The sequence below is a fragment of the Herpailurus yagouaroundi genome, unplaced genomic scaffold (assembly GCF_014898765.1).
Source record: "Herpailurus yagouaroundi ecotype Mexico unplaced genomic scaffold, PumYag 77, whole genome shotgun sequence".
Lineage (NCBI taxonomy): Eukaryota > Metazoa > Chordata > Mammalia > Carnivora > Felidae > Herpailurus > Herpailurus yagouaroundi.
In genome coordinates this window covers 16,974,017-17,001,277 of record NW_024412388.1, presented here as the reverse complement: position 1 = coordinate 17,001,277, position 27,261 = coordinate 16,974,017, and the positions used below count along the sequence as shown (strand labels likewise).

At 53.6% G+C, this 27,261-nt stretch overlaps 1 protein-coding gene across 5 annotated transcripts in view; it reads right to left on the bottom strand.

Annotated features, from left to right (window-relative positions):
• EPHB2 (EPH receptor B2) overlaps positions 1–27,261 on the bottom strand; it is a 125,141-nt gene that overhangs the window by 22,166 nt on the left and 75,714 nt on the right. For all 5 annotated transcript variants that reach the window (XM_040464437.1, XM_040464452.1, XM_040464442.1 and 2 more), the window contains exons 3-5: positions 23,549–23,704; positions 22,045–22,380; positions 4,608–4,732 (exon numbers count right to left, since the gene is read on the bottom strand). In XM_040464437.1, coding sequence (XP_040320371.1) covers positions 4,608–4,732; positions 22,045–22,380; positions 23,549–23,704 — 617 coding nt within the window. The remainder of the gene's footprint in view (positions 1–4,607; positions 4,733–22,044; positions 22,381–23,548; positions 23,705–27,261) is intronic.

Sequence of the window (27,261 nt, the reverse complement as noted above, 5' to 3'; positions counted from 1 at the left end):
ACTGCGCCACCCAGGCGCCCCTGAGCCCCTGTTTTCTACTTCAGGAAAGGAACACTAAATGCCAACCTCCCAGGGCTGTTGTAAAGATGAAATGTGATCAGGCAGTGTCTGGCACAAAGGAGCTGCTCTAGAGCCCCCTACCTCCTCCCTCGTGGCTGGAACACCTTTACCTGAATAAGGACTAAGCACTGACAGGTTAGGAGAAGACATCTAGTATGAAATCTACCAGTCCTCAGCTCAAAAATCCTTACCCCAAGACTATGGGCCAATGAGGCACTGGGAGCATTTCTTAAGCCCTATGAGACTCGGTCTTCTCATCTTTAAAATGGGATAAAATACTATAGGCCACACAGAGTGGGTATGGAGATTCAACAGGAAAAAAAAAAAACGGGCAAAGCTTTTAGTATCGTTTCTGGTACACATAAGGACTTCACAAACATTGACCATCATAGTTATCGATGCCATGACAGAGCAAGCCTTCCTCGATGGTCATTAAATGGATGAATGAATGCAAGAATAAATGAGTGAGTGAATGGATCTCTCCATGTAGGTACCACTCCACGTACACTGGGCAGAGACCTATGCAGCCTGTACTTTCACTGTTCATCCCCGCCTCCCCCACCTTCTCTTCCCCTTTGCTCTGCCAGCTAAAAATTTCTGTTGAATAAACACCAATCGATGAGGCCTATAGGGACCTGTCTGCCATAGGTGGCCTCACAAATGAATCTTCTCCCGGAGCTCTGGGGGAGCCAAAGGGAGCACGAACCTGTGTGCTTTGGTGCAGCTGCCAAAGGAGGCCACCTCCCCCAGGACGCTGGAACCGATGGAAACAGCCAGCCCTGGTCTGGCCAACACATTTGTCAGCGGCATCCAGGAGCCTTCCAGCAAAGTGGTTTTTTAGCTCCGGGCTCCGGGCAGGCTGGGAAATCCCAGTGGAGCTGGGGAAAGGCCAAATGGAGAGCCCGCTCCAAAAAGAGCCCTTTCTAAAGAAGGAAAAGATAGTGGCGGTGGGGCCCACACGGGACTGCAAGGCTCAGTGCCTAACTTCCCTACCTGGGAAGATTTGGAGCATTCATTAAAGAAATCAATTGCAGGCATCAGGAGGATTCCCAAGTGTTAGGTAAGAGCCGGCTGTGGACTTGTCAGAAGCCATCTTGCATCCTGGAGGTCCCTCCCTGATGGGACAGCCAGGTTGACCTAGGAAGCCTGAGAGGTTGGGGACCGAGACTGCTCCTACCCCTGTGCTGGCATCTCCTCTGACATTTTCATCAACTCCTTTTTCCTTCTCCCCTTAATTCTGCCACACTCTCCTGATTCTATCCGTCCATTTCTTTTTCCTCTGCACACTCCCCTGTCTGTTCTTGGCTATACCTTTCCACTCCTGGCGAGCACCATACCTACACCTGCAAATCGCGAACCCACACTGGCCCCAGGAAAAGGCACCACCATCCACTGGGAGTTGTCCTTCACACTTCCCTGGTCCCCTGAATCTGTAGGCCTCTCACCATCTGTGCTGCCGGCCCTTACTCCATCATGCCACTGTCATTTCTCACTCGGGGTCCCACGAGAGCCCTCAAAAGGGTCTGTGTCTCCAGGACTCCCTTATACTCTGTTTTCCACACAGCAAGATACAGGGATCTTAAACGTAATCTGAGTCAGATCACATCATTCCAGAACCTTCCACCGGCTTCCCATAGTACTTTAAATTGAATCCAGACTCCAAAGGCATGGAAGGCCCGCCACAACCCAGCCCTGCCTCCCTCTCCAACTCTTTCCCCGCTAATCTCTCCCTTGGTCATATTGCTCCTCCACACTTGCCTTCTCCTGCCCCAGGGCCTTTGCGTGTCTTGTTTCTGCTGTCTGGAATGACTTTGCTCTCATCACTTGTCTGTCTGGTGAACTCCTAGCAACTTTTGAGGCTCAGCTCAAATGTCACTGGAATGAAGACTTCCCCTCACTTATACTCAGACCATGGGTCCCTCCTTGGTGCCTTGACAGATCTTTGCCTGCCCTTCTGTGACTGTGTCACACCCGTCTCATGGCTATTTGTGTCTGGAGGTGTCTTTTCCCCTGGACGGTGAAGGCCCTGAGGCCTCTGGGCATGTCTGGCTAATCTCAGTACTCCCAGCACCCAGCCCAGGGCCCAGCCCAGAGTTGGTGACAGCAAATATTGAATGAACCAGTGTCCATTTCTCCCATTGGCAGATTCCAGGCTGCCCCTCACTGCACCCCAGGCCCAGCAGGAGGGGCTGACAGGGTAGCGCCATGTCTCATCACAGCTGTACCTGAGGCTTGTCCCTCTCTCGCCATTTGTATCTAAGATCCCCCCTCAGAGCCTGGCCCTGTCCACCCTTTAACAGTCATCCCAGAAGCACCCCTGGGAGGGTGAAAGGGGAGGGAGGAAGCCGGAGAGCCAGGCGAAGAGTGAGAACGCAGGCCCAAATCCTGTTTTCTCTGCCACTTAGCAGCTGGGTGGTCTTGAACAGGTCACACACCTTCTCCGTGCCTCAGTTTCCACTCCCGTCCAGGGGGGTGAATGGCCTTGCTGGAAGGAGGAACGAGACGACGGAGGTGGCGTGCTTGGCACGTGCTCTGTGCTCATGAAACGCGAACAGGTGGTGGCCGCGGCCGCTGCAGGGCTTGCTGGGCCTGCCACCTCGGCAGGGGCCTGGGGATGCAGGGCAGCGGCAGAAAGTAGGGCAGAGCCGCCTCCTGGTTCACACCTCCATCAGCCTCCACAGCCCCTCCCGCCTCGGTAGGAAATGGGTCATAGGCAGGACCCGCGCCGGGATTCCTCATTTCCGCTCTAGTCTTTGGGGACAAACACTTTCAGTTTCGTTTAATCATAAAGCTTCTTAATTAGTTTTTTTTTCCCCCCTTTCTTTCTTGAATTCTGAGGTGCTGAACTGCCCCCGCCAGAGGGGGTGGAAATGCTGGCTTCTGTAGGGCCTGGGGCTTCCTGGGCCTGGGAGCAGCTGGTCTGGCTAAGGCTACAGGATGCCTGGCTCCTTCAAGGCCCTCCAGGGCCCAGTGAGGGGTGGGGCTGCTTCCCTCACATTGTCCTCACCTTGGGCCATCCAGCAGCACCTCGTGAGCACCTACTGTGTGCCAGGCTGGGGAAATGGCAGAGGTAAGGCAAGGTCCCCACTCTGGAGGAACAGGCCGTGGGAGGGGATTCATTCACTTATCCATTCAACCAATATTTCTCAAGTGTCTCTTTGGTGCTGGGCCCAGGGTATCGGGGAGAAGATGGGGAATGGGACAGATGTGGTCCCTGGCTTCTCAGAATGCACTGCCTAGAGCAAAGGATGAGCGAGGAAACAAGCAATCACAGACCGGCTGGGTGAGGCTGGATAGGTGTTTGAAAACGTCTTGAGGCTCACCAGAGTTTGGCTGAGCCTGCGGTTAACAGAGTGGAAGGGCGGGGCTGGGCCTCCGAAGGCTGGGCTCCAGCAGTGGTGGCTGGCACTGTTTCCACCTCTTTTCCTCTCAACCCTTACGAGAGACTTTCTATTCATTTCCAGTTCCCAACCCTCAACTAAAGCACTTTCGGTAGTCATTTACACTTTAGTCTGAATGAGATCCAAGTGACACCTTTCCCAGGGGCTCTTCCAGCCTCTGTGGCTGTTTGATGCTTTAGGCTGCAGGTAAGAAAAGTCTCCACTCAAAAAGAGAGAGTTTTCTGAGCCTCTGATGTCCAGCTGCTCCATCCACCCCCTGGCCCCTACACCATGCAGGCCCCATGTTCAAATGTACTGGCCTCGCCTGGCCTCATGTTGTGTAGCTTTTGCCCACCATGCAAAAGGCAGGGCAGAAGGGAGGGAGGAAAGTACACTCTGTTAGGGCCGGGAGCCATTCTGGGTACTGTCCCTGCCTTTTCTCCTTGACCTGTGCAGCCCCCAGTCTTGCCAACAAGAGAGGCAATCTTGTTTGCATTTGACACAGGAGGCAACTGAGGTTCAGACAGAGAAAGATGGCTGCCCAAGGTCACACAGCTGTTGTGGTTGGAGCTGGGACCTGAACCTATGGCTTCTCACTCCCAGTCCAATGCTCCTTCTACAACACCAGCGGCTTCTAACCCTTGGTCCCTGGGTCCTAGGGGTCCCTGAGAGAGAATTAAAGGTCTGAATTAAAAGCTCAAAGAGAAACCGCCCACTACAAATGGCACCCAGGCAAATGGAAACAAGTGTTTTAGCTGGAATCAGAGCAACACGGGGAGGAGGCTCCACTCCTGCCCTGTACAGAGCTGTCTGGAGCACTTTCAAATCTCTGCTTCAGAATGGGGGAAGCTTTCTGGGAAACCAGCTGTTTCAGAACATCAGGCCCACTGAAGTCAAGAGGAAGGGGGTCCTGGTGAGGAAAGGGCCCTGACCATTTTACTGAGATTGCTGGCCTGATGCCCCAGACCAGAAAAGCGCAACTCGGAGAGGTCAAGGCACCTGCCTGAGGTCTCCCAGCTGGGGAGGACTGGAGTCAGAATTGAGCCAGGCAGCTTGACTCTGAGGCCAGTGCTCTTTCTGCTGTACCAGGGTGTCCAGTCTCGGAGGAGGGTAGAACCGCAGGCCCAGGGATGTGGAGGTGGGGAGTGGGCCCAGGAGCACAGGTACCTTCTCATAGTACTGCAGCTCATAGTCCAGGATGACGCCGTTGGGCTGGTCAGGCTGGGACCACGACAGGGTGATGCTGTCCACCGTGCGGCTCACCGGGTGCATGATGGACACAGCCGACGGAGCTGGAAGACAGGTCAGAGGCCAAGGGTCAGGAGCAGCAGTGAGAGGGTACATACACATTCTGTCCCAACTCTAGAGGTGCCCAGACAGAGTGTGGGATCAGAGAGGGGAAGGCATCTGGCTGAGGTCACACAGCCTGCCTAGGGGGCTGACGGGGCCAGCAGGACTTGTGCAGGGCCGTGGGTGCTGCACCTTCAGATTTCAGACACTGACAATACTGGCCATCCCTGGGGAGCTCAAGCCGCACCAAGTGAGAGACAGATGCACTGGGCCCTTCTCTGGCCTGGCTCAAAGTGTTTGGATGAAAGGTGTTCATTCTCTCTTGGAACTTACAGTTTACTGGACTAGGGAACTTACAGACCCAAGACGTGGTGATGGGGCTCTGGGAGAGGGGAGCAGAGAGAGTGGAAGATTCATTTGGTCCTCCAGCGAATGTGCACTGAGGGCCTGCTATGTGCCCTCAGCATTGAAGAAAAATGACTGCCAAAAATAAATACATAAAAATAAATCCATAGCTACTATGGAAAACAGTTCGGCAGTTACTTAAAAAATTAAATGTAGGGGTGCCTGGAGGCTCAGTTGGTTAAGCGTCCGACTCTTGTTTTCAGCTCAGACCACGATCTCACGGTTTGTAGGTCTGAGCCATGGAGCCTGCTTGGGATTCTCTCTCTCCCTCTCTCTGCCCCTCCCCCATGCTCGTGTACGCTCTCTCTCTCTCTCTCAAAATAAATAAATAAGCTTAAAAAAAAAGTTAATGGGGCACCTGGGTGGCTCAGTCGGTTAAGCGTCCGACTTTGGCTCAGGTCATGATCTCGCAGTCTGTGAGTTCGAGCCCCGTGTTGGGCTCTGTGCTGACAGCTCAGAGCCTGGAGCCTGTTTCAGATTCTGTGTCTCCCTCTCTCTCTGACCCTCCCGCATTCATGCTCTGTCTCTCTCTGTCTCAAAAATAAATAAATATTAAAAAAAAAATAGCTAAATGTAGAATTACCCAGCATTTGCACTCCTAATTTTACTGAACTGAAATCAGGTACTCAAATGAATACTTACACATGTCAGTACCCATAACGGCAGTATTATTCACAACAGCCCAAGGAGGGGAACTACCCAAATGCCCACCGACAGACAAATGGACACATACACAATGGTATACACATACCATAGAAGAGTATTTAGCCATAAAAACGAAGCAAGTACTAACACGTGCTACAACGCGGATGAAGTTCAAAAACATGCAAAGTGAAAGACAGGCACAGAGGTCACATATTTTATGATTCCATTTATGTGAAATAATTCAGAACAGGTAAATCCAGAGAGCAAGCCGCTGGCAGTTGCCAGGGCTGAGGGTAGGGGAGAAACAGAGAATGTTGAGCGTAGGTTTTCCTCTGGGGCGATGAGAATGTTTTGGGCCTAGATCGAGGTGGTGGTCACACAATCCTGTGAATGTACTAAACGCCATGGAATTGTACACATTAAAATGGTTAATTGCAGGCGGGCCGGGGGGTTCAGTCGGTGAAGCATCCAACTGTTGATTTTGGTTCAGGTCATGATCTCGTGGGGCATGAGTTCGAGTCCCGTATCGGGCTCTGCGAGGACAGTGCAGAGCCTGCTTGGGATTTTCTCTCCCTCCCTCTCTCTATGCCCCTCCCCTGCTTACACTTTCTCTCTCTCTCAAGATAACAAACTTAAAAAAAAAAATAAAATGGTTAACTGTATGTAAACCTCAATAAGATCAATCCCTCCCTCCCTCCCCCTAGTGTTGCTAGAGCCATCACGGAGGGTGGTTAAACGAAGGAGACAGGAAGTCAGGGGTGGCTTGTTTAGTGCTGGAGTCTTCTGAGAAATAACTTAACCCCATTCCTGCATCTTACTGATGTGGAAACTGAGGTCCGGAGAAGGGTTGTGAGCTGCCCAAGATCACATGGGGAGCTCACAACACACAGCCCTTTTATTGATTCCTGACTTCATGAGGCACCCAGGCCCGTGTCTCTTGCCTCCTTCTCAAATAGACCAAACCTACTATGTGTCAACCACAGCCCTGGGCCCTTTCCATGTGTTTCCTGAGCTGACCGTTGGTGAGGGAGCAGTATTAGCCCCACTGACAGGGGAAGAAACCGAAGTTCAGAGGGGCAAGGGGCTCCTGAGATCCCAGCGCCCCCACACCCTCAGTAGGGGAGCTGGGATTTGAACCCAGGTCTGCTAATGCAGTGTTTGCCCCATGATTGGACAGAGCAGGGGTGGATTCCTGACACAGCCCCTCCCTAGGCGGTCACTCCTCACTGCAGTGAGCCTCCCTGCCTTTCCGGGCTCAATGTTTTCATGGTCTCGGGAGGGGCTGAGGACTCACCAGGGTGAAGGGAGCATCTTGGGCAAGTGTGTGACCAGCAGATGCCCTGTCTCGGCCCACACCAGGGTGTCTGAAGGGTGAGAGGGACCCTTTCCCCCCCCACCCCAATCTTGCTTCTCGGCGGCTTTGTCCCGATCTGAGTGTGGAGCAGCAGCCGGTGGGAGCTCATCGGGACCCGAAGCTCACCCAGTCGCTGCTCTGTTTCTGTCCCTTCCTCCCCAGGGTGTTGGTTAGAAGACCCAGGCTCTCCTCTCTGGCCTGCTGCTCACTGACTGTGTGACCTTAGGCAAGCTGCCTCCCACCTCTGGACCTGGCCTCTTCCTCTGGACCATGAACAGGCTGGAAGGTCCCTGGGGTCCTGCAGCTCGAACGCTCCTTGCCTGCCTGTTCTTCCTGGGTAGCCCTCCGCCTGGAGTTGGATCAGCCCAGAGGCCAGCGTGAGTCTGAGCGGGTCTGGCTTCCCTCCAGCGCCAAGTACCTGTGGGAAACTGGCCCAAGACACCTGAGACAGGGTGGCAGCACTGTGACCTTTGACTTGGAGCTTGGTCCAGGCATCGCTGACAAGCCTCTGTTCTTTCTGCACCACAAGAGTGCTGTCTGGCTCTCAGCTTGGCCCTAGCCTTGCCGGGGCAGCAGGCCTCTTGGGAAGATCAGGCCCCTGCTCCCTGCAGTTTCTCCCTCAGTCAAACAGGGTACTCTGTCTTCCTTATTGCTTCCCAGAGAATCAGGAGACCCCAACGTGAGCTAAGGGGCCTTACTACACGCTGGGCCCTGTGCTATGCCCATGTGGACGTGCATATTACCTCATTTAATCCTCACAACAGCCTAGGAAGCAGACCTCCTTCGGCCCATTTTGCAGATGGGAAGCCTGAGAACCAGAGTAAAGTGTCTTGCCCAAGGCTATCCAGATAGTAAGTGGCTGCGCAAAGCAACGCATTCCTACCAGATGCCTGGGGACGGGAAGTGATGTTTCTCCTGCTCCACGAAGTCGCTTGGAGGGCTTTCAGGGCTGTGCAGATGTGTATAATAATAGCAATGATAAAGCCACTAACCTAACACTTATTGAGCCCTTACTCTGTTCCCAGTGCTGTTCCAGGCTCTTTATGCCTATTAACATAGGTGAAGCAGAGAATTCTCACAACTGCCCCATTAGCTAGGGGCTATTAGTATCCCCAGTTTACAGAGGGGGAAACTGAGGCTCAGAGCTATTGCATAGTCTGCTCAACGGTCATGAAGCAAGGCAGTGGAGGCTAGACTTGAACCCGAAACGTCAGGCTCTTCACTGGTACAGCACTTGCTACTGAGCCGTCAGCCCGGCTCCGGCCAAATGCTCACCAGAAATTGATGAGGTTAATTGTCAGAGCACAAAGGAGGGGCAGTCAGAGCTCTCAGTGTCCCAGTTTCCTCATCTGTAAAATGGGCCTGAGGGCAATGTGCCCCCTGAGGGCTGTCGTGGGGAGCGGGTGTTTGAGATCCCGTCCAAAGCTCAGCGTGGCTGTGACCGTTCACCAGGGTCACTGGGGTGTTGCCACTGTGCACTGAGCAGCTGCCCCGTGTCACCTGATTCGGTTCTCTCGACAACAATGTGGGATGGGGGTTAAGATCCACAATCTGCAGAAGGGGAGACTGAGGCTAGAGAAGCATGGTGACTTCCCCAAGGTCACACAGCTAGTGACGAGCTCAGTTGGGCCTGGAGCTGAGCTATCCTGCCCCCAGCTATGCTCCCTGCTGGCCCTCAGAGCAGTCCCTGCAACTGTGCCCTCATTCTCTGACCCCGTGTCCAGCCCAGCCCCGCCTCTCCCTTCGGAGCTGCCTCTGTGTGGAGCTGAGCACTCTGTTCTTCTGGACTGCGGAGGCCCCGGCCCCCCTGTGAGGCCAGGCTGTCCACCCTCCTCTCCCGCCTGCTGCAGCCCGCTTCCACTGACAGAGTGTGCCGTCACTGCACGTCCGTCGTATCTGCGGAGCATCGGACACACACAGCACCCACAAGCCTGGGTGAGCAGTATTGCCATTAAGCCACAACTACGTGAACTCAGTCACCTGGCGCTTTCCGAGGAGACCTGTAGAATCTTCCCTGGTGGGAAGAGTCCAATCCAGCCCCAGGAAGGGGGTCCGGCTTAGTGGTTGGGAGCCGGAGGGTGGAATCAGACTGCCGGCAAATCCTCATCCCTCCCCGCCCCTGTGCTGTGGCCTTCAGCAAGCTCTCTCAACCTCTCTGAGCCTCAGTTTCCACACCTGTCACATGGGGACCCTTACCTGGCAACGATGCTATGAGCATAAAAGGAGAAATACGTGTACAGAGTTCACCACGGTGCCTGGCACCAGCAGGAGGGAGATATCATTAAAAACATTTCCAGGGGCACTTGGCTGGCTCAGTCAGTGGAGCACGCGACTCTTGATCTTGGGGTTGTGAGTTTGAGCCCCACACCGGGCATAAAACTTCCTTAACAAACAAACAAATAGAAACAAACAAGCGAACATCTCAACTGGGTAGGATGGTACCAGGGGCTGTGGGCCAGGACATGCTGGTCAAAGGGTATAAACTTCTAGCTCTAAGAAGTTCTGGGGAGCTCACGGATAGCTTGGTGATTATAATAAACAATACTGTAGTGCGTAACAGTTAAGTCGTAAAGAGAGCAGATCTTAAGTGTTATAACCACACACCCGAAGATGGCAGTTACGTGAGCGGTCGGATGGAGGTGCTAACTAACCTTACTGTGGTAATCGTTTTGCAATATATACATGTATCAAGACATCACATCATCTACCTTAAACTTTCACATGTTATATGTCAATAATATCTCAATAAAGCTGGAAAAAAGATGTCAATTCACAGAATTGCTATGATGCCAGCATGACGCCGGGTTCTGGGGCCCAAGAGAGGAACCTCTCAGGGTCCCTGCCTTCCAGGCGCTCGCAGCCTAAGGGGAGAAAGCATATTTGTTTCACACAACGAGTGTGTGCTCCAGGCTGGAGCTCCTGGGTCCCAGCCCCGGTGTCAGGACTCGGCCAAGGTGATGCAGGCCTGAGAAGGGGCAAGGCTGTTCCCTTCCCCCCTTTCCCTGTGATTTCACCTCTCATCCCTAAAGATGATTGCACTTTTCAAACTTGAGGGGGGATAAGGAGATAACCAGACTTTGTTAAAACCCACATTGCTGGGCACCGCCCCCCCCCCCCCCCCACCAAGATACATGGTGGGGCCTGAGGATTCACGGTTCTAACAAGCTCCTCGGGAAGTTGATGCTGCTGGTTTGTGGACCACACTTTGAGGAGTAGTAGATGTAGGACCAGAGAAGGAAAGTGACTTATCCAAGATCACACAGCAGGTAGGGGCTGGCATAAGATCTCAGACCATCTGAATCCCGGTTGAGTAGATAGATCTTCCATCCACCAAATTACTTCTCACGGCCTGGCATCTGCAGAGACTGCCCCTCTCATCAGCCCAGGCTAACTCCCTCTGGAGCCTGCAGCTCTGTTGGGTCTTAAAGCAGGGGGACAAGAAGTTGTAGGCTGCCCAGGAGCCTGCCTTGTCCTGAAGGCACTGGGGAGCCACAGAAGGGCTGCAGAAGGAGTGGCAACCTGCTCCTCAAATGACATACGAGCTTGTTATCTCGACAATGCCTGTATGCCCCATGACGCCCAGTGGAAAAACGTAAGGAAGGCCCACACCTGACTCTCACCTGTTCACTCTATGCCAGGTGCTTTTCCAAATGCGTTACATAGTGAACTCCTTTAACACTCATACTAACCCCATGAGGCTGGTATTCTTACTATACCCATTTTATAGAAGAGGAAATGGAGGCATTGCGGTAGGAAGTAACTTGCTTGCCCAAAGTCACACGGTTATCAGACGGTGACGCTGGGATTTGAACCCAGGCCCACCCAAGTCCAACACACCCTTCCCTTCTATTGGCTGCAGCTGATGCAGGCTGAGCAGGGGGGTCTGGAAACCAGGGGACTTCAGAGGGCCTCTGAGGACATCCTGGGCCGGCTCCCATCCTGTTGCTGCAAAGCTAACTCCACTCGGCTCCCGCTGACTCACCTTACCCACCACTGCCCGGCCCTCCTCGGCTCCGGGAGCTCAGCTGTTATGGGGGCGGGTCCCACACAGCCATGGGGGTCTGGGCTTGGGGGGCTTAGCCGGCAGGCTTGGGTTACAGGCAGCTAACCCGGGCTCTGATCCCATAAGTCCCGTAACCCTGGGCGTGGCAAGGAGGCGGCATTTGCTGGGAAGATGATCAAGGCGGGCCAGTGGGGGCCAAGCAGGGCTGGCCTTTCTCCTGGAATCCAGGGGGATTAATGGCGGAGAAGAGGGAACAGCTGGATGTTCTCCCATCCCTCCTGCTGTCCACCGCCCACCCTGGGGTATCAGGTTTCCCTGTAAGTTGGTCTTCAGGGAATTCTGGTATTTTCAATTACCAGCAGGGCACACCGGCAGGGCGCTGGGGTCAGTGGTGCCCTGTGACCCCTGCAAGGAGATGGAGCCCCAGGGAGTAAGCACAAAAGAGGCTTGTGGCCGAGAGGGGACGAGGGGAGCCTGGCCAGGCAGGGCCTGCTTGGCTGGAGCAGGTGGTCAGGGGCCCTGCTGTCCCCAGCGAGCCCTGGGGGAGTGTCCAGTCCCTTCGTCAGTTGAGACTTGAGGAAGTGCTTTCCGCATGTGCCCCGTCTCCCTCTCAGGGCACGAGGGGGGTTGAGTCAGGTGGCCTCTCAGAGCCTTCTGGGACCAGGAGCCTTTGATGGGCAGGAAGACAGGAGGCCTGTGACCCTGGCTACTTCAAGAGGGAGTGGGTTTGGACCTTGCCCAGCTTGACCTCCGCAGCCCTGAGCTCTGAGGCAGGAAGGAGACCCCCGAGTGTGTTTGGCCTTTCCCCTTTCACCAGTAAGGAGACGCCGGGAGCTTAGAGCAGTGGGGAGAAGGCGCTGAGCACTGGCAGTGTGAGACCCCACCCCAAGCCCCAGTAGCAGATCCCGCTGCATTTGTGACGTCTTCACTGCACCTGACTTCCCACCACCCCCTGAATGACGCACGGATGCCCCACGTGGCCTCAGGGCCCACCTGCCCGGCACCTGCCAGCTACCTGCAACTTGCTCCTTTACTCCCAAGTGCCACCCAGACTGGCCGCCTTTCTGTTTCCAATCACACCAAGGTCATCATTTTTCTGACGATGTGTGCGTTGGCCCCACAGTGTTTCTGCCTGGACACCTTGTCCCCCAGATCTCCATGGCCTCCTCACTCACATCTCAGCTAAACCGCCCCTCCTCAGAGAGCACTCCCGGTCCACCCCCCCTGGCCCCCCCCCCCCGGCACTTGGCCTTCCCCCCCAGCTTTCTTTACTTTGTCGCACTAACACTATCTGAGGGCAGGGATCTCATCTCTCTTATTCAACCCTTTATCCCTCGTGCCTGGAACAGTGTGTGGCTCAGAAGAAGCATTCATCAGTATACTGGAGGAAGGAAGGAGAAAAAGAAGGTCAGCCGCTCACCTTTCCTGGCACCCTCAGGAGGCTGTCTGAGTCACTGACCTTGGGGGTTGGGACCTGGAGCAATGTCTTCCGGCAGCGGCCGGGGGAAGGCAGCGCAGCTTCTATGATGGGCGTGACAGTTGGCTCTCCCTCAGAGCCCCTGCCCACTTGCGATGTCACACGGAGCCTCCTGCCAACCAGGCAGCCAACAATGCCACAACAGTCAATTATTACTGTGCTTGCATTCTCCAGGGTCTCTAGCAGGAACACCTTCCCCGTGACAAGACTCCTAGAATTTCCGGTGGATAATGGGAGAGCTGTTTTGACTGCAGCAATACAGTAAACTCCTGACAATCCAACTGCAATTCTGGGTGGCCTGATCATAACTGTCACAACAGAATTTCCACAAATAAAACACGTCCAGAAAATGGGCCTCGTTTCTTTCTGATGGGACCAAACAGGGCTGTGGACAGAAAAGAAGGAATAGTTGGGAACCGGTGCCAAGGTGGCACTTTTCTACGAAGCAAAGGAGCTCTGTGGCCAAGAAAGAGAAACACGGAGTTCTAGACCCCTGCTACACTCATACTGCACACTCCTTTGTTCAAGGCTCTGAGAAGTCCTGCAGGGGAGAGACCCGGTTAACCGGGTGGTTGAGGTCTCATTTGGCTTTAGAGCCTCTTTTTCACATAACAGCTATTAATGTGTTTTGGAAGTAGTAGTTTGTGAAATATATTTTTGGGAAAAAAAAACCCCATAACAACAAAAATCAGGTCCAGGAGATAATATCTCTTTCCTTGAACCTGAGAAAGGCTCCTGTCTAGGGTGGCTGTTCATCTGCACATTCATTCTTCCCTTGATTCGGCATAAATTTAACAGCACCTGCTGGGTGCTACCCAATCAGATGGAGTGGGGTTCATCACATCCACTTCACAGATGAGGAAAGCGAGAATCAGGTCAAGTCTCCTGTCCATGGTACCTCAGCTGGTGGGATCAGGACCCAGGTGGGATCAGGTGGGATCAGAACCCAGGCCTGCCTGACTCTACAGCCCAGGTTGGTTTTTTCTCCCTGAGTACTTGGCGGGAGCCATAAGCACGATCCGAGGAGGCTAAGGCCACGCCTTGGGCTTGGTATGGTGGAAACATCCAATGGCCCACCTCCTAGGGGGCTGCTGAACAGCCTCGATCTTACCTCTGGCTGCTGAGTGGGACCCAGTCCTACCCCAGCACCTGGACTAGCAAGATGGTGACAGCCCAAGCTTCAAATCCGGTAGCCAAGGCAGCATATCTCACCCCTCAGTGCCTCAGTTTCTCCTCTATAGAATGGGGACAATGGCATGGATGTTGGGAGGTTAAATGAAAACCAGCATGTAAAGTGCTTAGCATAGGACTTGGTCCAGAGTAAGGGGCTGCGGGACGTCGGCCATATGTCGCTGTCTGGGCTGCTCAGACTCTTTTTTTTTTTTAATTTTTATTTATTTAATTTAAGTAAGCTCTACACCTAACGTGGGGCTCGATCTCACCACCCTGAGATTGAGAGCCGCCTGATCCTCCAACTGAGCAAGCCAGGTGCCCCTGGGCTGTTCAGACTCTTAAGCAGCCCTGTGAGTAGCTGAGAGCTCAGAAAGGCTCTTGAATGGTGGTGACGGTGGTCGAAGGGAGAAGAGGCAGCATTCAGGGTTCAGATCCTAGCTCTCTAATGCCCAGGTGTCTGTGTGACCTCAGGCAAGTTACTTTTCACTCTGAGTCCAGCTTCCTCACTTGTAAAATGGGACGTGGCAGATATGACTTACTGCCTACCAAATACCCATTCTTTCTTTGTCAAATTAACAAAACTTGGTTCTTAAACTCACTAGTAGCTAGTGGCCATGTGACGATATGTGTGCCAATGAGACATAAAGCTAATGTAGTATGTGGGACCTCTAGGAAGTTTTTTTCAAAGGGAAGAGCCTTCTCACTCTCTTTCTTCCATCCTGCTGCCTGGAACATGGATGTGATAGCGGGAGCTCTTGTAACCATTTTGGCCTATAAAGGACAAGAGGCTGTGCGCTGGGGGGCCTGGATCCATCATGATTCCATGGAGTTGCCCAAACTCCTATCTTCTGACATCCCTTACATATAAGAAAAATAAACCTCCGTTTTGTCTAAGCCACGATGGTAGATTGGTTGTATTATTAACCACCTCATTGTATCTATACTCTTTGCCCTATAACTTGTGTAATCCTGCCCCCCAACTCTAGGCTTAGCCACGTGACTTGCTTTGGCCAATGGGATATAAACAAACATAATATAGGCAGAGCTTGAAAAGCCCTTGCATATAGCTGCTGGCTGTCTTGGTTCCCTGTGATTGCCATAAGAACATGCCCAGGCTGACCTGATGAAGAAGAGACACAGAGAACAGAGTTATCGCCCTTGTTGTCTCAGCCAGGACCATCCTGACAGTCTGACAGCAGTCAACCTCAAACATGCCATAAGAGCTGCCAAATACCCCGGAGTAGAGGGAGTGCAAACGTATGAATATGCCTGCCCACCCCCCCCCACACCCCGCAACCCACCTGGCCAATCTGGAGACCTGTGAGCTAGGTGAACACTTGTTTTTATGCCGTTGGTGTTGTGGTTGATTGTCAAACAGCATCTCTTACTTTTCTTCCTATTATATGCAGCCAAACTCAATCTTAACTGCTACTCTAGACCAGCAGTGCCTTCCCCGCAGAAAGCTTGGGGGGATCAAAGAGGCCGATGCGTGCAGAGGGCTCGGCCTGGGGAGGGAAGTGCCCTCTCCCTCTCTCTTCAGTGAGGCCTGGGCCTCACTGGGGGCTCTCTTGGCCCATATCTCCTTCTGATCCTCTTGGCCCCCAGGAAGAGAAGTAGGTGAGTACACGCTCGTGCCAGTTCTAGAGACGAAGCCACTGTATGCCCGCCTCCCAGGAGGGCGGGAGGATCAGAGGAGAACACGCTGGCAGAAGGGGCTTTGGAAAGTTGAAAGTCTTTCCATGAGAAAGCCATGTGGAGTGGTGTCACGGGCAGGGGCCGTGACACCGGGCCAGGGTCTGGAGACTGGCTCTGCCACGGACCTGCTGTGTCATCCTGGACAGCTACTTAGGAACCTCTCTGGGCTTCGGTCTTCCTCTCTCTAAAAAAAAAAGGTTTGCCCTGCAGGGCCCCTGCCGATGCTGATGTGCTTTAATTTGGCTTATGTTACCTTCGATGACAGGCAGACCCCCGAAGATATCCACATCCTAATCCCAGAATCTGTGAATATGTTACCTTACGTGGCAACAACAGGGACTTTGCCGATGCGATTAAGGTTATGGCCCTTGAGATGGGGAGATTATCCTGGATTATCCAGGTAGACCCAATCTAATCTATTGAGCCCTTAAAGGAGGAGAACGTTTCCCAGCGGAGAGTCAGAGAACCGGAGAGCTGGGGCGTGAAGACACTTGACTCCCTGTTGAAGCTTTTGAATTGGGGGGTGCCACGTGCAGGGGCTGGAGAGAGGGTCTTGCGGGCTAAGGGCAGCTGCCAGCCGGCAAGGAAAGGGAGACCTCGCTCCTACCGTCCCGGGGCACTGAGCTCTGCTGGCACCTGACCGAGCAAGGAAACAGATCATCCCTTAGAGCCGTCAGAAAGGAATGTGGCCCTGCCGACAGCTTGATTTGGGCCTGAAGGGATCCAGACTAGTCTTCTGCCTACAGAGCTGTGAGACAGGAGCTGCGTCTCATTCTAAGCTGCTGAGTTTGTGGTATTTTGTCATAGCACCAGTAGGAAACTGAGACACCTTCCGATTTTGTTTGAGGCCTAGCTGACATGTCTTATCCACGTACTTACCGTGTGCTAGGCGCTCTGTCTACACGATTGCTAATCCGGACACCATCTGGCAAAGCTGCAGTGATAGATCAATACCCATTTTGAAGGTGAGGACACTGAGGCTCGGAGAAGAGACGTCTCCCATGCAGCCTGGTCACACAACTGGGAAAGCGCGGTGTGGGACGAGGGCCGAGCTCAGCACCCAGGACGCATTTTTGCCCACACGACCCGCTAGGATGTGACAACAGGGGAGCTTCCTAACTGGCCAATCTACTGTTGAGTATAGGAGATGCCAAAGACTGCATTTGCCAGCCAGGCTGTGGTATGAATGGGCCCATGTGCACAGCCTGCCCCACTTCTGCAGAAGCTTCAGTCCGGCCAGCACGGGGCCCCAAATATGCGGTGATGTTACTCACTCTGCAGCTGCCTGCCTGGTGACTGCGGGCAAGTCCCTATATTCCCGATGCCTTACTGTCCTCACCCATGAGACAGGATAAGAAGAGGACCCACCTCATGGAGTCGATGTGAAGATTCACCGCCAAGAACTTGGGCCCGTGTCTGACACACAGTAAAACACTCGATAGATGCGAGCCATTATTATGACCCGGGTGAATAAAAGACGAGCTCTGCTTTCTGCCTGCTGCAGGCAGGCAGCCTGGGAGGCAGCCTGGGAGGCACCTTGAGACATGACCTCAGAACATCCCAGCCGTCCCGCAAGGAGGGGCGGTGACACTCACGAGGAGATGCGTTCAGATGTGGGCTAAGTGACTCGGCTAAGGCTTTGCGCCAGCGAGCATCCAGGCTTGATCCTAAGCCAGGTTTGTGTGCCAGACTCCCAAACCCAGACCCTTCCCGGCCCGTCTCAAACTGGGCAGGGGCACGGCTGCCCGGAGCTTGCTCCGGGTGAGGTGGTATCCATCACAGCCCCGGAGGGCGGCCAAGAGTACTGGACGCTGTCCCTGAGGACGAGCCCCACGTTACAGAAGTGCCACACGCGCCCCGGGTCTGCAAGGCCGTCACCGCCTTGTGATTTGGATCTCCGCTTAAATACCACCTCCACAGAGTGGCTCTCTTCGGACGCCCACCCCGATGCCCGTGCTCCTCCCTCCCATCCCCTGGGTTGTCTTGCTTGTTTGTGTCGAGGGCCACAGACTCTGGACAGCAGGCTGCATCCTGCATCTGCCCCTTCCCAGCTGAGTGGCCCTGGGCACATGCTTGGCCTCTCCTCGTGCCTGTTTCTTCCTCCTTCAAGTGGGGATGTGTGGCCCAGCCTGGCCTCCTTTCTCCAGGGGGGCCTGAGAGCACGCGAGAAAACAGGGCGGAAAGGCGTTCCAGGATGACGGAGTGTGGTTCGAAGGTGGCATGACGGCTTTATGAAGTCAGAAGGCAGCTCTGGCCCCAGTGAATGCCAAGGGAGTGTGAGCAAGGCCCAGTCACTTGCCCAAAAAGAATACTTTTTCCTTTTAAGGCAATGAGTTAGATATTTATATGTTGAATTTTAGGGTCTGATTAAAACCGACCACTGAATGCATTTGTCTGGAAATCAAGTCCCCAGCCTTGCTTTCTAGCCTATCGTAATTCTCTACACCCCACCTCACTCCATGCTTCCCTGAGCCCTTCTGCAAATGTTCACTGAGCATTCACTGTGGTGTGCCCCTGGCCAGGTGCCGGGAAAACCGTGGTGAGCAAAAGCAGACCCATTGTGTACCCTCACGTGCTGATGGCGGGGGAGACAGACAGGAACGCCACGATCAAAGGCATAAGGCTAAAATCTCAACCAGGGAAGCTTGAGGGCCATGGTGCTGGGGGTGTGACCAAGTCAGGAAGGCCAATAAAGATGAGCTAAAGTCTGAAAGAAGAGTGAGGAGAAAAGCAATCCAGGCAGAGGGAACATGTGCAGAGGAACAAAAAGAACTCTCCCTTGCTTGCCTCCCGCACTTCCCTCCCCTGGGACACCTTCCTCCCTGCAGGATTCCATCTCTTCTTCTTACAAGCTTCTCCATTCTCCAAAGCTAAGCTCAAATGCCTCTTCTTCTAGGAAGCCTTCCATGACTTGCCTTCCTCCCGTTCTCCAGGAGGAAATGATCTTTCCTGCCTGCGATCTCTCTCACCTCCCCATATATATCCTTGGGCCTTTATTCATTCCATCTTTAATGTAGACGCTGTATCCATATCTTTCCAACCAGGGCATCGATCCCCAAGGGCAGGAACTCTGTCTTCTCTAGTATAGATTTGCAGTCACATAGTTCTGAGTTTATATCCTAGTTGAGGCCACTTACTCGTGGGACTTTGCATAAATGGCTCTATCTCTCCGGGTCTCTGTTTCCTTATCTGGCAAATGGGGATAATGTGCTGAGGGCGTGGTGTGGCTGCACAGGCCCCAGCTGGGCTCTGACCATCCTGAGAGAGTCAGCTTGTCAAGGGGCTTGAAACAAAGAGGAGGGAGATAGGGTGTTTGTGATCTAGAAAGCCCCAGGGCTTTGAGGGCATACAGGGGCTTAGACTCGCTTAGACCCGGGTTTCCCGAGTTTGTCTCATGGTAAGGAATACTTGAGCCACTTGTTACAAATGCAGATTCCTAGAGCCCACTCCAGGAATTCTGATTTAGCAGGTCTGAGGTAGGGCCAAGAACTTGTGTTCTGGAAAAGCTCTCGTGTAGTTCTGATGCACAATTTGGTGGAAAAATGGAGGCCCTGAGGGAGGCAGTGATTTTCACGAGTGTGATGGGTTGGATCAGTTATCTCAGCTCTGCCTCTTGGAACAGGATTGTGCACCCAAACCCTTTGCCAAGTAACTCTGCAGGGCTCATTTGCTGTTGGTGACTGTGTCCCAAGCAGAGGCATGTGTTTGTGTGGCATGGCTTGGCCCGGCCACTTGTGCTCCCAGCATTCACCATAAGAGAAACGAGCCTGGGTGGCTGCCGGTCCAAGGGGAATGGGAGACATATGGAACAGACTGAATCCAACCCACATTCTGGAGTCCTGCCCAGAATAGAGAGCCCTGCTGCAGAGTAGCTAAACCCTAGCTGCCCCACAGACTAGTGAGTGAGAAAATAAATGTTCATTGTTGTAAAGTACTAAGTTTTGGGGTGGTTTTGTTATGCAGCATTGTTACAGCAATAGCTGACTGATACACCGAGGCCATGCAGTAAATCAATGGCAAAGCTGGGATTCAAACTCAGGTTTGAATCCAGTGCTTGTTTCTCACTGCATCTGTCTTTCAATCCTGAGGGCTCCCCCTTGCTCCTTCTCCTCTGGAAGCCTCTCACTTCCACTCTGTTCCATCTCTAATCTCTGGGAACTAGGGTCCAGCTCAAGCAGCCAGACTCTACTCCTTGCAGCTAATAAGCTGAGGCTTCTTGAGTAGGCCTCCCTCAGGGCTCCCAAATAGGTCCAAGGGAGGCTGCTACAGCCAGGGAAAGAACTCCCTCTCCTCTACCTCCATTCCCCCCGCTACCAGGAGCCTGGGCTTCCCTACCTCAGAGCTTTGTCCAGTTGGACAGCCTCACAGCTGAGGCTTCATAATCTGTGAGGTGTCTTTACCAACAGCTGTTGGTTCTCTCAGATTGCCTGCCTTGAGTCAGCTCCATCCGGATCCCCAATCTGAGTGGGGCTTAAATGCACCCATGACCCCACAAGAACTGCAGGCACGTGCTCACAAATATGCCCTGTTGGCCACAGCGAGACCGCAACCATTCACAAACAAAACCACACTCCTTCTCATACACAAACACACAGAGAGGCAGGGCCACATTCATATGTATAAACTCGTGCTCAAACACACCCCCCTCCGAGCCCCTCACATTCAGACACACCCATGCTCATGAATGCATGTATAAATAAGAAGCCACATGGCCACAGAACATGTAATCACAATCATAAACACATGGTCACCCAAACACATACAGTGACGCACCCACACATTCTTACACATGCACTCGCTCTCACACGCCATCAAACCCAATGTCCTCGGACATACCCTGGATTGTGCCCAAGCACAATCTGTTTGTCCTAGTTAATTCCTGTCTCTTACCCTTCCTGCTTTGTGACTCAACTTCTCTGACCATCATCTGTCAAATGGGGGCATGGATGTCTCCTACTCAAGGAAGCTGGGGGTATGCAGTGAGGTCATGTATAGAAAGTACCCCTCAGCCAGGTGGAGCTGGTTGGCCCCTTTCCTTCCATGTCCTTGTTCATGCCTTTCCTCATTCTTTTTTTTTTTTTTTAATGTTTTTATTTATTTTTGAGAGAGAGACAGAGCACAAGCACGGGAGGGGCAGAGAGAGAGAGGGAGACACAGAATCCGAAGCAGGCTCCAGGCTCCGAGCTGTTAGCACAGAGCCTGATGTGGGGCTTGAACTCACGAACCACGAGATCATGACCTGAGCCAAAGCTGGACACTTAACTGACTGAGCCACCCAGGTGCCCCGTAAGACATTTCTTTCTATCGCTCCCTTAAAATTTTTTTTGGTCCTTTAAACTACAGGTCAAATCCTGCCTCTTACAGGAAGCCTCCCTAGACCTATATCTCTGGATCCCCTGTGCACTTACTGTGTGGGTCTCACTTGACATCAGAAGGATAAGGTGGGTAGCCCACTCACCTTTTCTCCTGGAGCCTGGCCTCCCTTGGCTCTTCCTTGGACAGGGCCCCCCAGACCATGCTCATGGCGGAAGCTGGGCAAGGGTTGTTGACTGAATAACTGAGGGGCACACTCAGTTTTCAGCCTATAGGTCCCATGAGGTCCTTGAAAATCTCATGTGGCCCTTGGTTGGGGGATGAGGCTGGAAAGTGTCTCTTGGACCTGGGCCCATGGGGGTCACTGGCGACCCAGAGGACAGTGGTCTTGGTGGAGTGGACTGAGGAAGGAATGGCAGCAGTGGTGAGACTGCCTTGTTTGGCAACTTTTTTTTGCCACGAGGGAAGTAGGGCAGAAGGTGGAGTGACGTGGGGTCCCAGAAAGGATTATGAAAGGTGAGCTGAGGGAGGAAAGTTTGCCTGAGTTGAACTGGAGTGGGCGGGAGGCTCACAGAAGACACCTGTGGAAACTGCTAGATGTCTCCTGGCTGTGTCCCCACCGCCCACTGTGAGAGGTCTAAGGTAGGCTTCGAGGGGTCACATCCCCTGGCCTCCTCCGTGGTTTGGTGAGGCCACATGACCAAGCTCTTTCCGGGGGAAGGTGCACAGAAGTGACAGGTGCCACTCCTGCTTACCCGGCTTGGAACATTACTGTGGCCCTGCGTCCTCTCTCTCCCACCCTCCCCGCAGGCCGGAGCACAGACAGGCCTGCACCTCAGCATCGGTCGTGCACACAGGCAGGGGGCGTGGGGGGTGCTGACGCACACGGAAGAACCCGGGCCCCCGAGTCTCCAAGTGGATCCGATCTACCCACTAGCCTGGATTGCTCACCTGTGGACTCTCACAGGGGAGAAGCCTGAATTTCTGTGTTAACTTCAAGCCACTGAACCCTTTTTGTTATAGCAGCTTCACACTTACCTTCAACGACACACATTCACCAAACGACAGCGGTTATTATGAACACCATGACAACGGACAGGTAAACGCTTACCCTCCCAGGTGAGTACAGCCTTGGAAAAGCAGAAGCCACTCCACAGGGGCGAGAGGGTCTTTGATGAGGGTTGGTGGGATACTGGTTTGCACAGCAGGGCGCGGCTCCGCCCCTGGGGCGTGCATTTGAAGTGCTTACCTGCCTGGTTGGTGGTGATGTTCACAGAGGCGAACTGAGGCGAGAAGGGGCTCTGGTCGGTGACACCGTTCACGGCCTGGATCTCGAAGGTGTACTGGGTGTGAGCTAGCAGGTCACTGATGTAAATGCGCGGCTCGGTCAGGCCCAGCTGGCGGGGCGCATACTGCACGTTGTCCCCACAGCGGGTGCAGGCGCCCCGGCCTGAACCACAGCTCTTGCAGATGATGTTGTAGACGAGATCCTCACGGCCTCCTGAATCGCGGGGCGGGGTCCACTCTAGCATGAGGGAGGTCTCATTGACACTGGAGATCACCGCCTGGGGTGCGGAGGGGATGGCTGAGGGTGGGGAGAGGTTTCGGTCAGTGGGGGGCTGTGGAGGTACGTTCCCCAAGGGACGGCTCTCTGCCCACTGCCCTGGCTCCAGCCCAGGCCCCCAAAGGCTTCCTTCGCATCCTTTCTCCCCTCCACCCATCAGAGAGATGCTTCTAGAATATAACTCTCATCTTGCTGCACATCTGCTTAACCCTTTCTCCCTGGACTCCAACCTCCTTGGTGTTTGTTACCGGGACCAGGACCGGTCTTTTTGTGTTGGGGATTACACCCACCTGATATCTATTTCCCCTTCTTCCTTCTAATAGCACCCCGATTTTATTTGGGGGGGGCAATATGTCCAGCCAGAAGACTATATTTCCCAGCCTCCTGTGATTAAGTGCTGACCACTGACATACGGCAGAGGTTTTTTGGTTAGGATCTTTCCTTAAAAGGGCACAGCTATAAAATGTGCCTTTGTCCCTTTCCTCCTTCCTCCGTCTAGAATGTGTGTGATGGCTGGAGCTTCGGCAGCAATGCTGGACTAGGAAGTGACCCGAAGGAGAGGAACCACATGCCAAGGGTGGCAGAGCAGAAAGAGTGAGCCGGGTCCCAGACAACTTCACGGATTTGCCACAATTATCCCAGGGGTACCTATCTTTGGGGTTCTGTGAAGTGAGAGAATAAATCCTTATGGTTTAAGTCACTGGGGTCAGCTCTCTCTCTTGTCGCCTGCAGCTGAATGCCATTCCTGTCTGATCCAGGGGTGGGGAGATTGCCCCCGTAGTCACCCCTTTCTTTGAGAATGCTGGCCTGTGAGTCAGGCGGCCACCACCAGGTTAGAACACCGGGCAGCCTCTTCTGTCACAGACACCAGGTTGGCTCTCCTTCTGCCAAGCCTCCCATTTACTGTCCCTTTGTGAATCGAGACCTTGACTTTATCCTCCATGTGACTGGCAGGAGGAGGTAAGGAGCCAGATGCCAGCTCCATGGTAGCTGCTTGTTGGCAATACAACCACCCCAGGATGGTCCTTTTCCAAACAGCTTTTCATTTCCCCTCCCATCAGGTGATTGGCTGCTCCCCTCTCGGGAAAGGCTGGCTGCAGCCCGACGGCTGTCCAGCCCTTGCTCTGAGCTTTCTGCACGTGGACTCGGGACTCGGTCCGGCATTGCTCCCGAGAGGCCCCGAACGTACTTGTGCAGGGCATGTCCAGGGGGTCCAGGTCTGCTCTGTAGTAGCCGTTGCGGCAGACGCAGTTGGTCGCCCCTTCGGAAGTGGTCCGGCTGTTGATGGGGCAGTGGGTGCAGGCCTCGTCCCCTTGGTTGGCCTTGAAGGTTCCAGATGGGCAACCTGGGACAGAAGACAAGGAGAATTGCTGGAGAAACCGGAGGAGGGCTCAGAGGTCGCAAGGCATGGAGAGACCCTGCAGTTTCTCGTAGATGCCACATGGCATCACGGAGGGGCCGCGAAGTGCAGTTGTTGGGAAGTCCCATCTCCTAAAGCTCCTGGGGGGCCTCCAGGCTCCAACCTGGCAGTCCCTTCTGTGCCCAGAAGGTTCCAGGCTACCTGGCATCTTGTCTCTGAAGCTGTCTATGGGTTCAGCTGGGGCCCCTAGCAATCCTTCTTCAAATACTCCAGGTTGGCTGAGCCACAGCTTCCAGGGTCAATCCTGACTTATTCCAAAGACCCTGAAGGGGTCTGGGGAAGCGCCCATGGCCCAGTCTTGCTCACTAATGTCTGGCCGAACCCTGATTCTTGTAACTAGATTCCTGGCTTCCAGATGATTGAGGATGATTACATTACAGTAGCAAAGTGCGGGGCATGTAGAAAGATGACGTGGGTATAGCAGGAAAGAACACTGACTTTGGAAGTGGACAGGACTGGGTTTGAGTCCCAGATGGGCCTTTTACTAGCTGTGTGGCCATAGACAAGCGGCTTACGCTTTCTGAGACTCAGTTTCCTTATTTGTAAAATCATGATCCCAAGACCTATTTCTGAAAGCCTTTGGGGGAATCCCTTGCGCAGTGTGGGTGCCCAATGAGTACTAGCTGTTAGTGCAGCAGGTGTTTGATCAACTTATTTCGCTAAACGGAGCCTGCAATACCAGGGACAGCCTGAGGAGGGAAGTGTCTGCACTTGATGGGCATGTTCACCTAAGAGGGCTCTTCCAGAGGCTTTGGCCTTCTTCCCTGCTCTGGGGGGACTGCTCAGGATCTGGGTTCAGGCCCTGCAGCTCAGGGCTCAGGTTCTACAAGAAATGACCAGTCCTATGTGGACCAGTGTGCAAATCCACCCTACCCTCTTCCTCCTAGCCCTGGGCTGGGAATCGGGAGGCCTGGGGTCCGGGCCCTGTCCCTTTCCTGGCCTGTTTCTTCTCCTGCTTACTGGGGTTCATAATCCCAGCTCTGCTGTGATCTTGGGAGGGAGGATCATGGAAGGGGTAACTGAGAAGGCCGATGGGGAAGAGCTTTGCAACAGGCAAGTTCCTCCTTGGAATGAAATGCGGCTACACTGTCCCCGGGCCAGGGACGCTCACATTCCATGCCTGTGTGCTGTGTGACCTTTGGCAAGCCATCTCTGCCTCTCAGAGCATCACTTTCCTCATATGTAAATGGCTAACATAAATTTCCCTCAATTATTTTTCCAGCCCCAGTCTCCAAGCTTATCCTCCAAGTTCACATCTTAGCAAACTGCCCTCCTCTCAAGTCTTCAACCAGCTCCAGCCTCGGAGACCCCACCCTCTTTGGCGCTTCTGTTACTTGAGATCGGAAAGCTTTACTCCCCTGCCATAATTATTCATCAAGAGGTCCCCTGGCCGTGCTCTTGGCTCCCTCAGGATCGGAGCCCTGTCTGATTCACGGCTCCTTCCCCTGTGCCCAGCACAGAACCCAGCACTCAGCAGATGCTCCATTAACACCGCTTGAAGTTGCCTTGCCTAAGCGGGAAGAGCTTGGGCTTCGGGGATCGTGCGAGTAGGAAGGCAGTGAAGAACGGTGGCTGGTGTGCAGGCTGCTTGGCCAATCCCCAGCAGCATGACCTCGGGCCAGTCACTTAAGCTATTTCCTTTCTGCAAAATGGGGACAACAGCATCTATGTTCTATAATTGCTGCGAGGATTACACTGGTTAATTTAGGCGAAAATGCCCGGAATAATTCCTGGCATTATTGAATGGTATCTGGTTCAAATACCAATCTGCTGGGTGACCTCAGACAAGTAGTTCACCTTCTGTGAGCTAAAGTTTTCTCATTGCTGAGAGAGCATCTACCCCATAAAGTGGACTCCATGCGATGGCCAGTGTCTGGCATGGGGGTGGGGAAAAGTTGTGGTTACAATCTCAGGGCTTTGCTGGATGACACAAGTGTGCAGTAAATAAGCCACACACAAGTCCCCCTGGGACACTAGGAAGCAGCACCCTCCCCCTGGGGTCCTAGTTTACCTGCCATTTGGAGGGGGCTTCCAGAAGGTGGCAACCGACTTAACAGACAACTACACTGGCTGATGTCAACTGGACCAGGCCCTGTGGGGATCCTGAAGAGCCAGCTCCAGTCCAGTCCTTAAGAAACTGCCAGGCAAGGGCCAAGTCAGGACTTTGACATAACCATTCAGGCCATAGTGACACTAAGAAGGATGACACTGAGTGCTCTGGGGAGTTATTAGGGCTTCTGCTGTACAGCTGGGGATACCAGGCCTTCAGAGTGTAAATACGAAACAGCCAACATTTACCGAGTAGTTTTTGAAAATGTTTATTTATTTTGAGAGAGAGAGAGAGAGAGAGAGCAAGCCAGGGTGGGGGTGGGGGGGGCAGAGAGAGAGGGAAAGAGAAAGGGAGAGAGAATCCTGAGCAGGCTCCGTGCTCTCAGCACAGTGCCTGATGTGGGGGGCTCGATCCCACAAACCACAAGATCAGGACCTGAGCGGAAATCAAGAGTTGGATGCTTAGCTGACTGAGCCACCCAGGCAGCCCTTACTGAGTACTTACTAAATATTGGCACTGTTCTAAGTACTTAACCCATAGTAACTCATCCAGTCCTTACCCAGCCCTGTGATGGAGGGAGTGTTATCACCTGCATTTTCAGATGGAGGCATGAAGGCACAGAGGTGAAGTAATTTGCTAGGATGTGAGCTTACCGTGGCACAGTTGAGATTCAATCTTGGGTGGTCTGACTCTAGAGGCTTCCCTAACCACCACACTACACTGCCCTTATGCAACTTGCATTGTTGTCAAAGGTCTGTGAGTGCTGGGCAGGGATTGGCAGCTCCTGGGCGGGTGCCCAGAGCTCTCTCCACTTGACTGCACTGGCTTTGGGGTCCTGAGTCCTCCTGCCCTCCTTCCTTCTTACTTTCCTCTCAGGCACCAGAGTTTCCCTGCTGTCTGGATAAAGAGTGCCATCTTGGCACTATCCAGTCAGCTCTGGCTCTAGTTAAGTGATTGATCTCTCTGAGCCTCAGTTTCCTCTGCTGTAAAGTGGGGGTACAGGGCTCCTGTGAAGGGGGGGGTCTAGGACCATCCTAATAGATGCCAAAAGGTTTTGATCCCAAGATCAGGACCCTCCTGGCTCCCTTTCGGGCAAGAGCCGGCCCAGCTTAGCACATCTCTCCCATCTGCTGGTAATTCCCGGGGCCTGGCTGGTGAGTGGCTGCCCACAGTCTCCTCTGTGCCGTGCCAGCCCCTCCATCTGGGCCACCTTCCTGGCTGTCCTTCCCAGTCACCACATCCTGGCCCCATCTCAGACTCCCCAGGCTGCCTCCTTCAGAAGCCTTCCCTCTTTTAGGTGTCCGGCTGGACACCCCTTCGCCTTCTCACTGGGCAGCTATGGTTTCTGTATCTCTCGGCACCGTGCTTCACAAAACTCACTCTTTCGTCTTGCAAGGTGACGTCACTCTCCACCCAGTCCCCCGGAACCCTG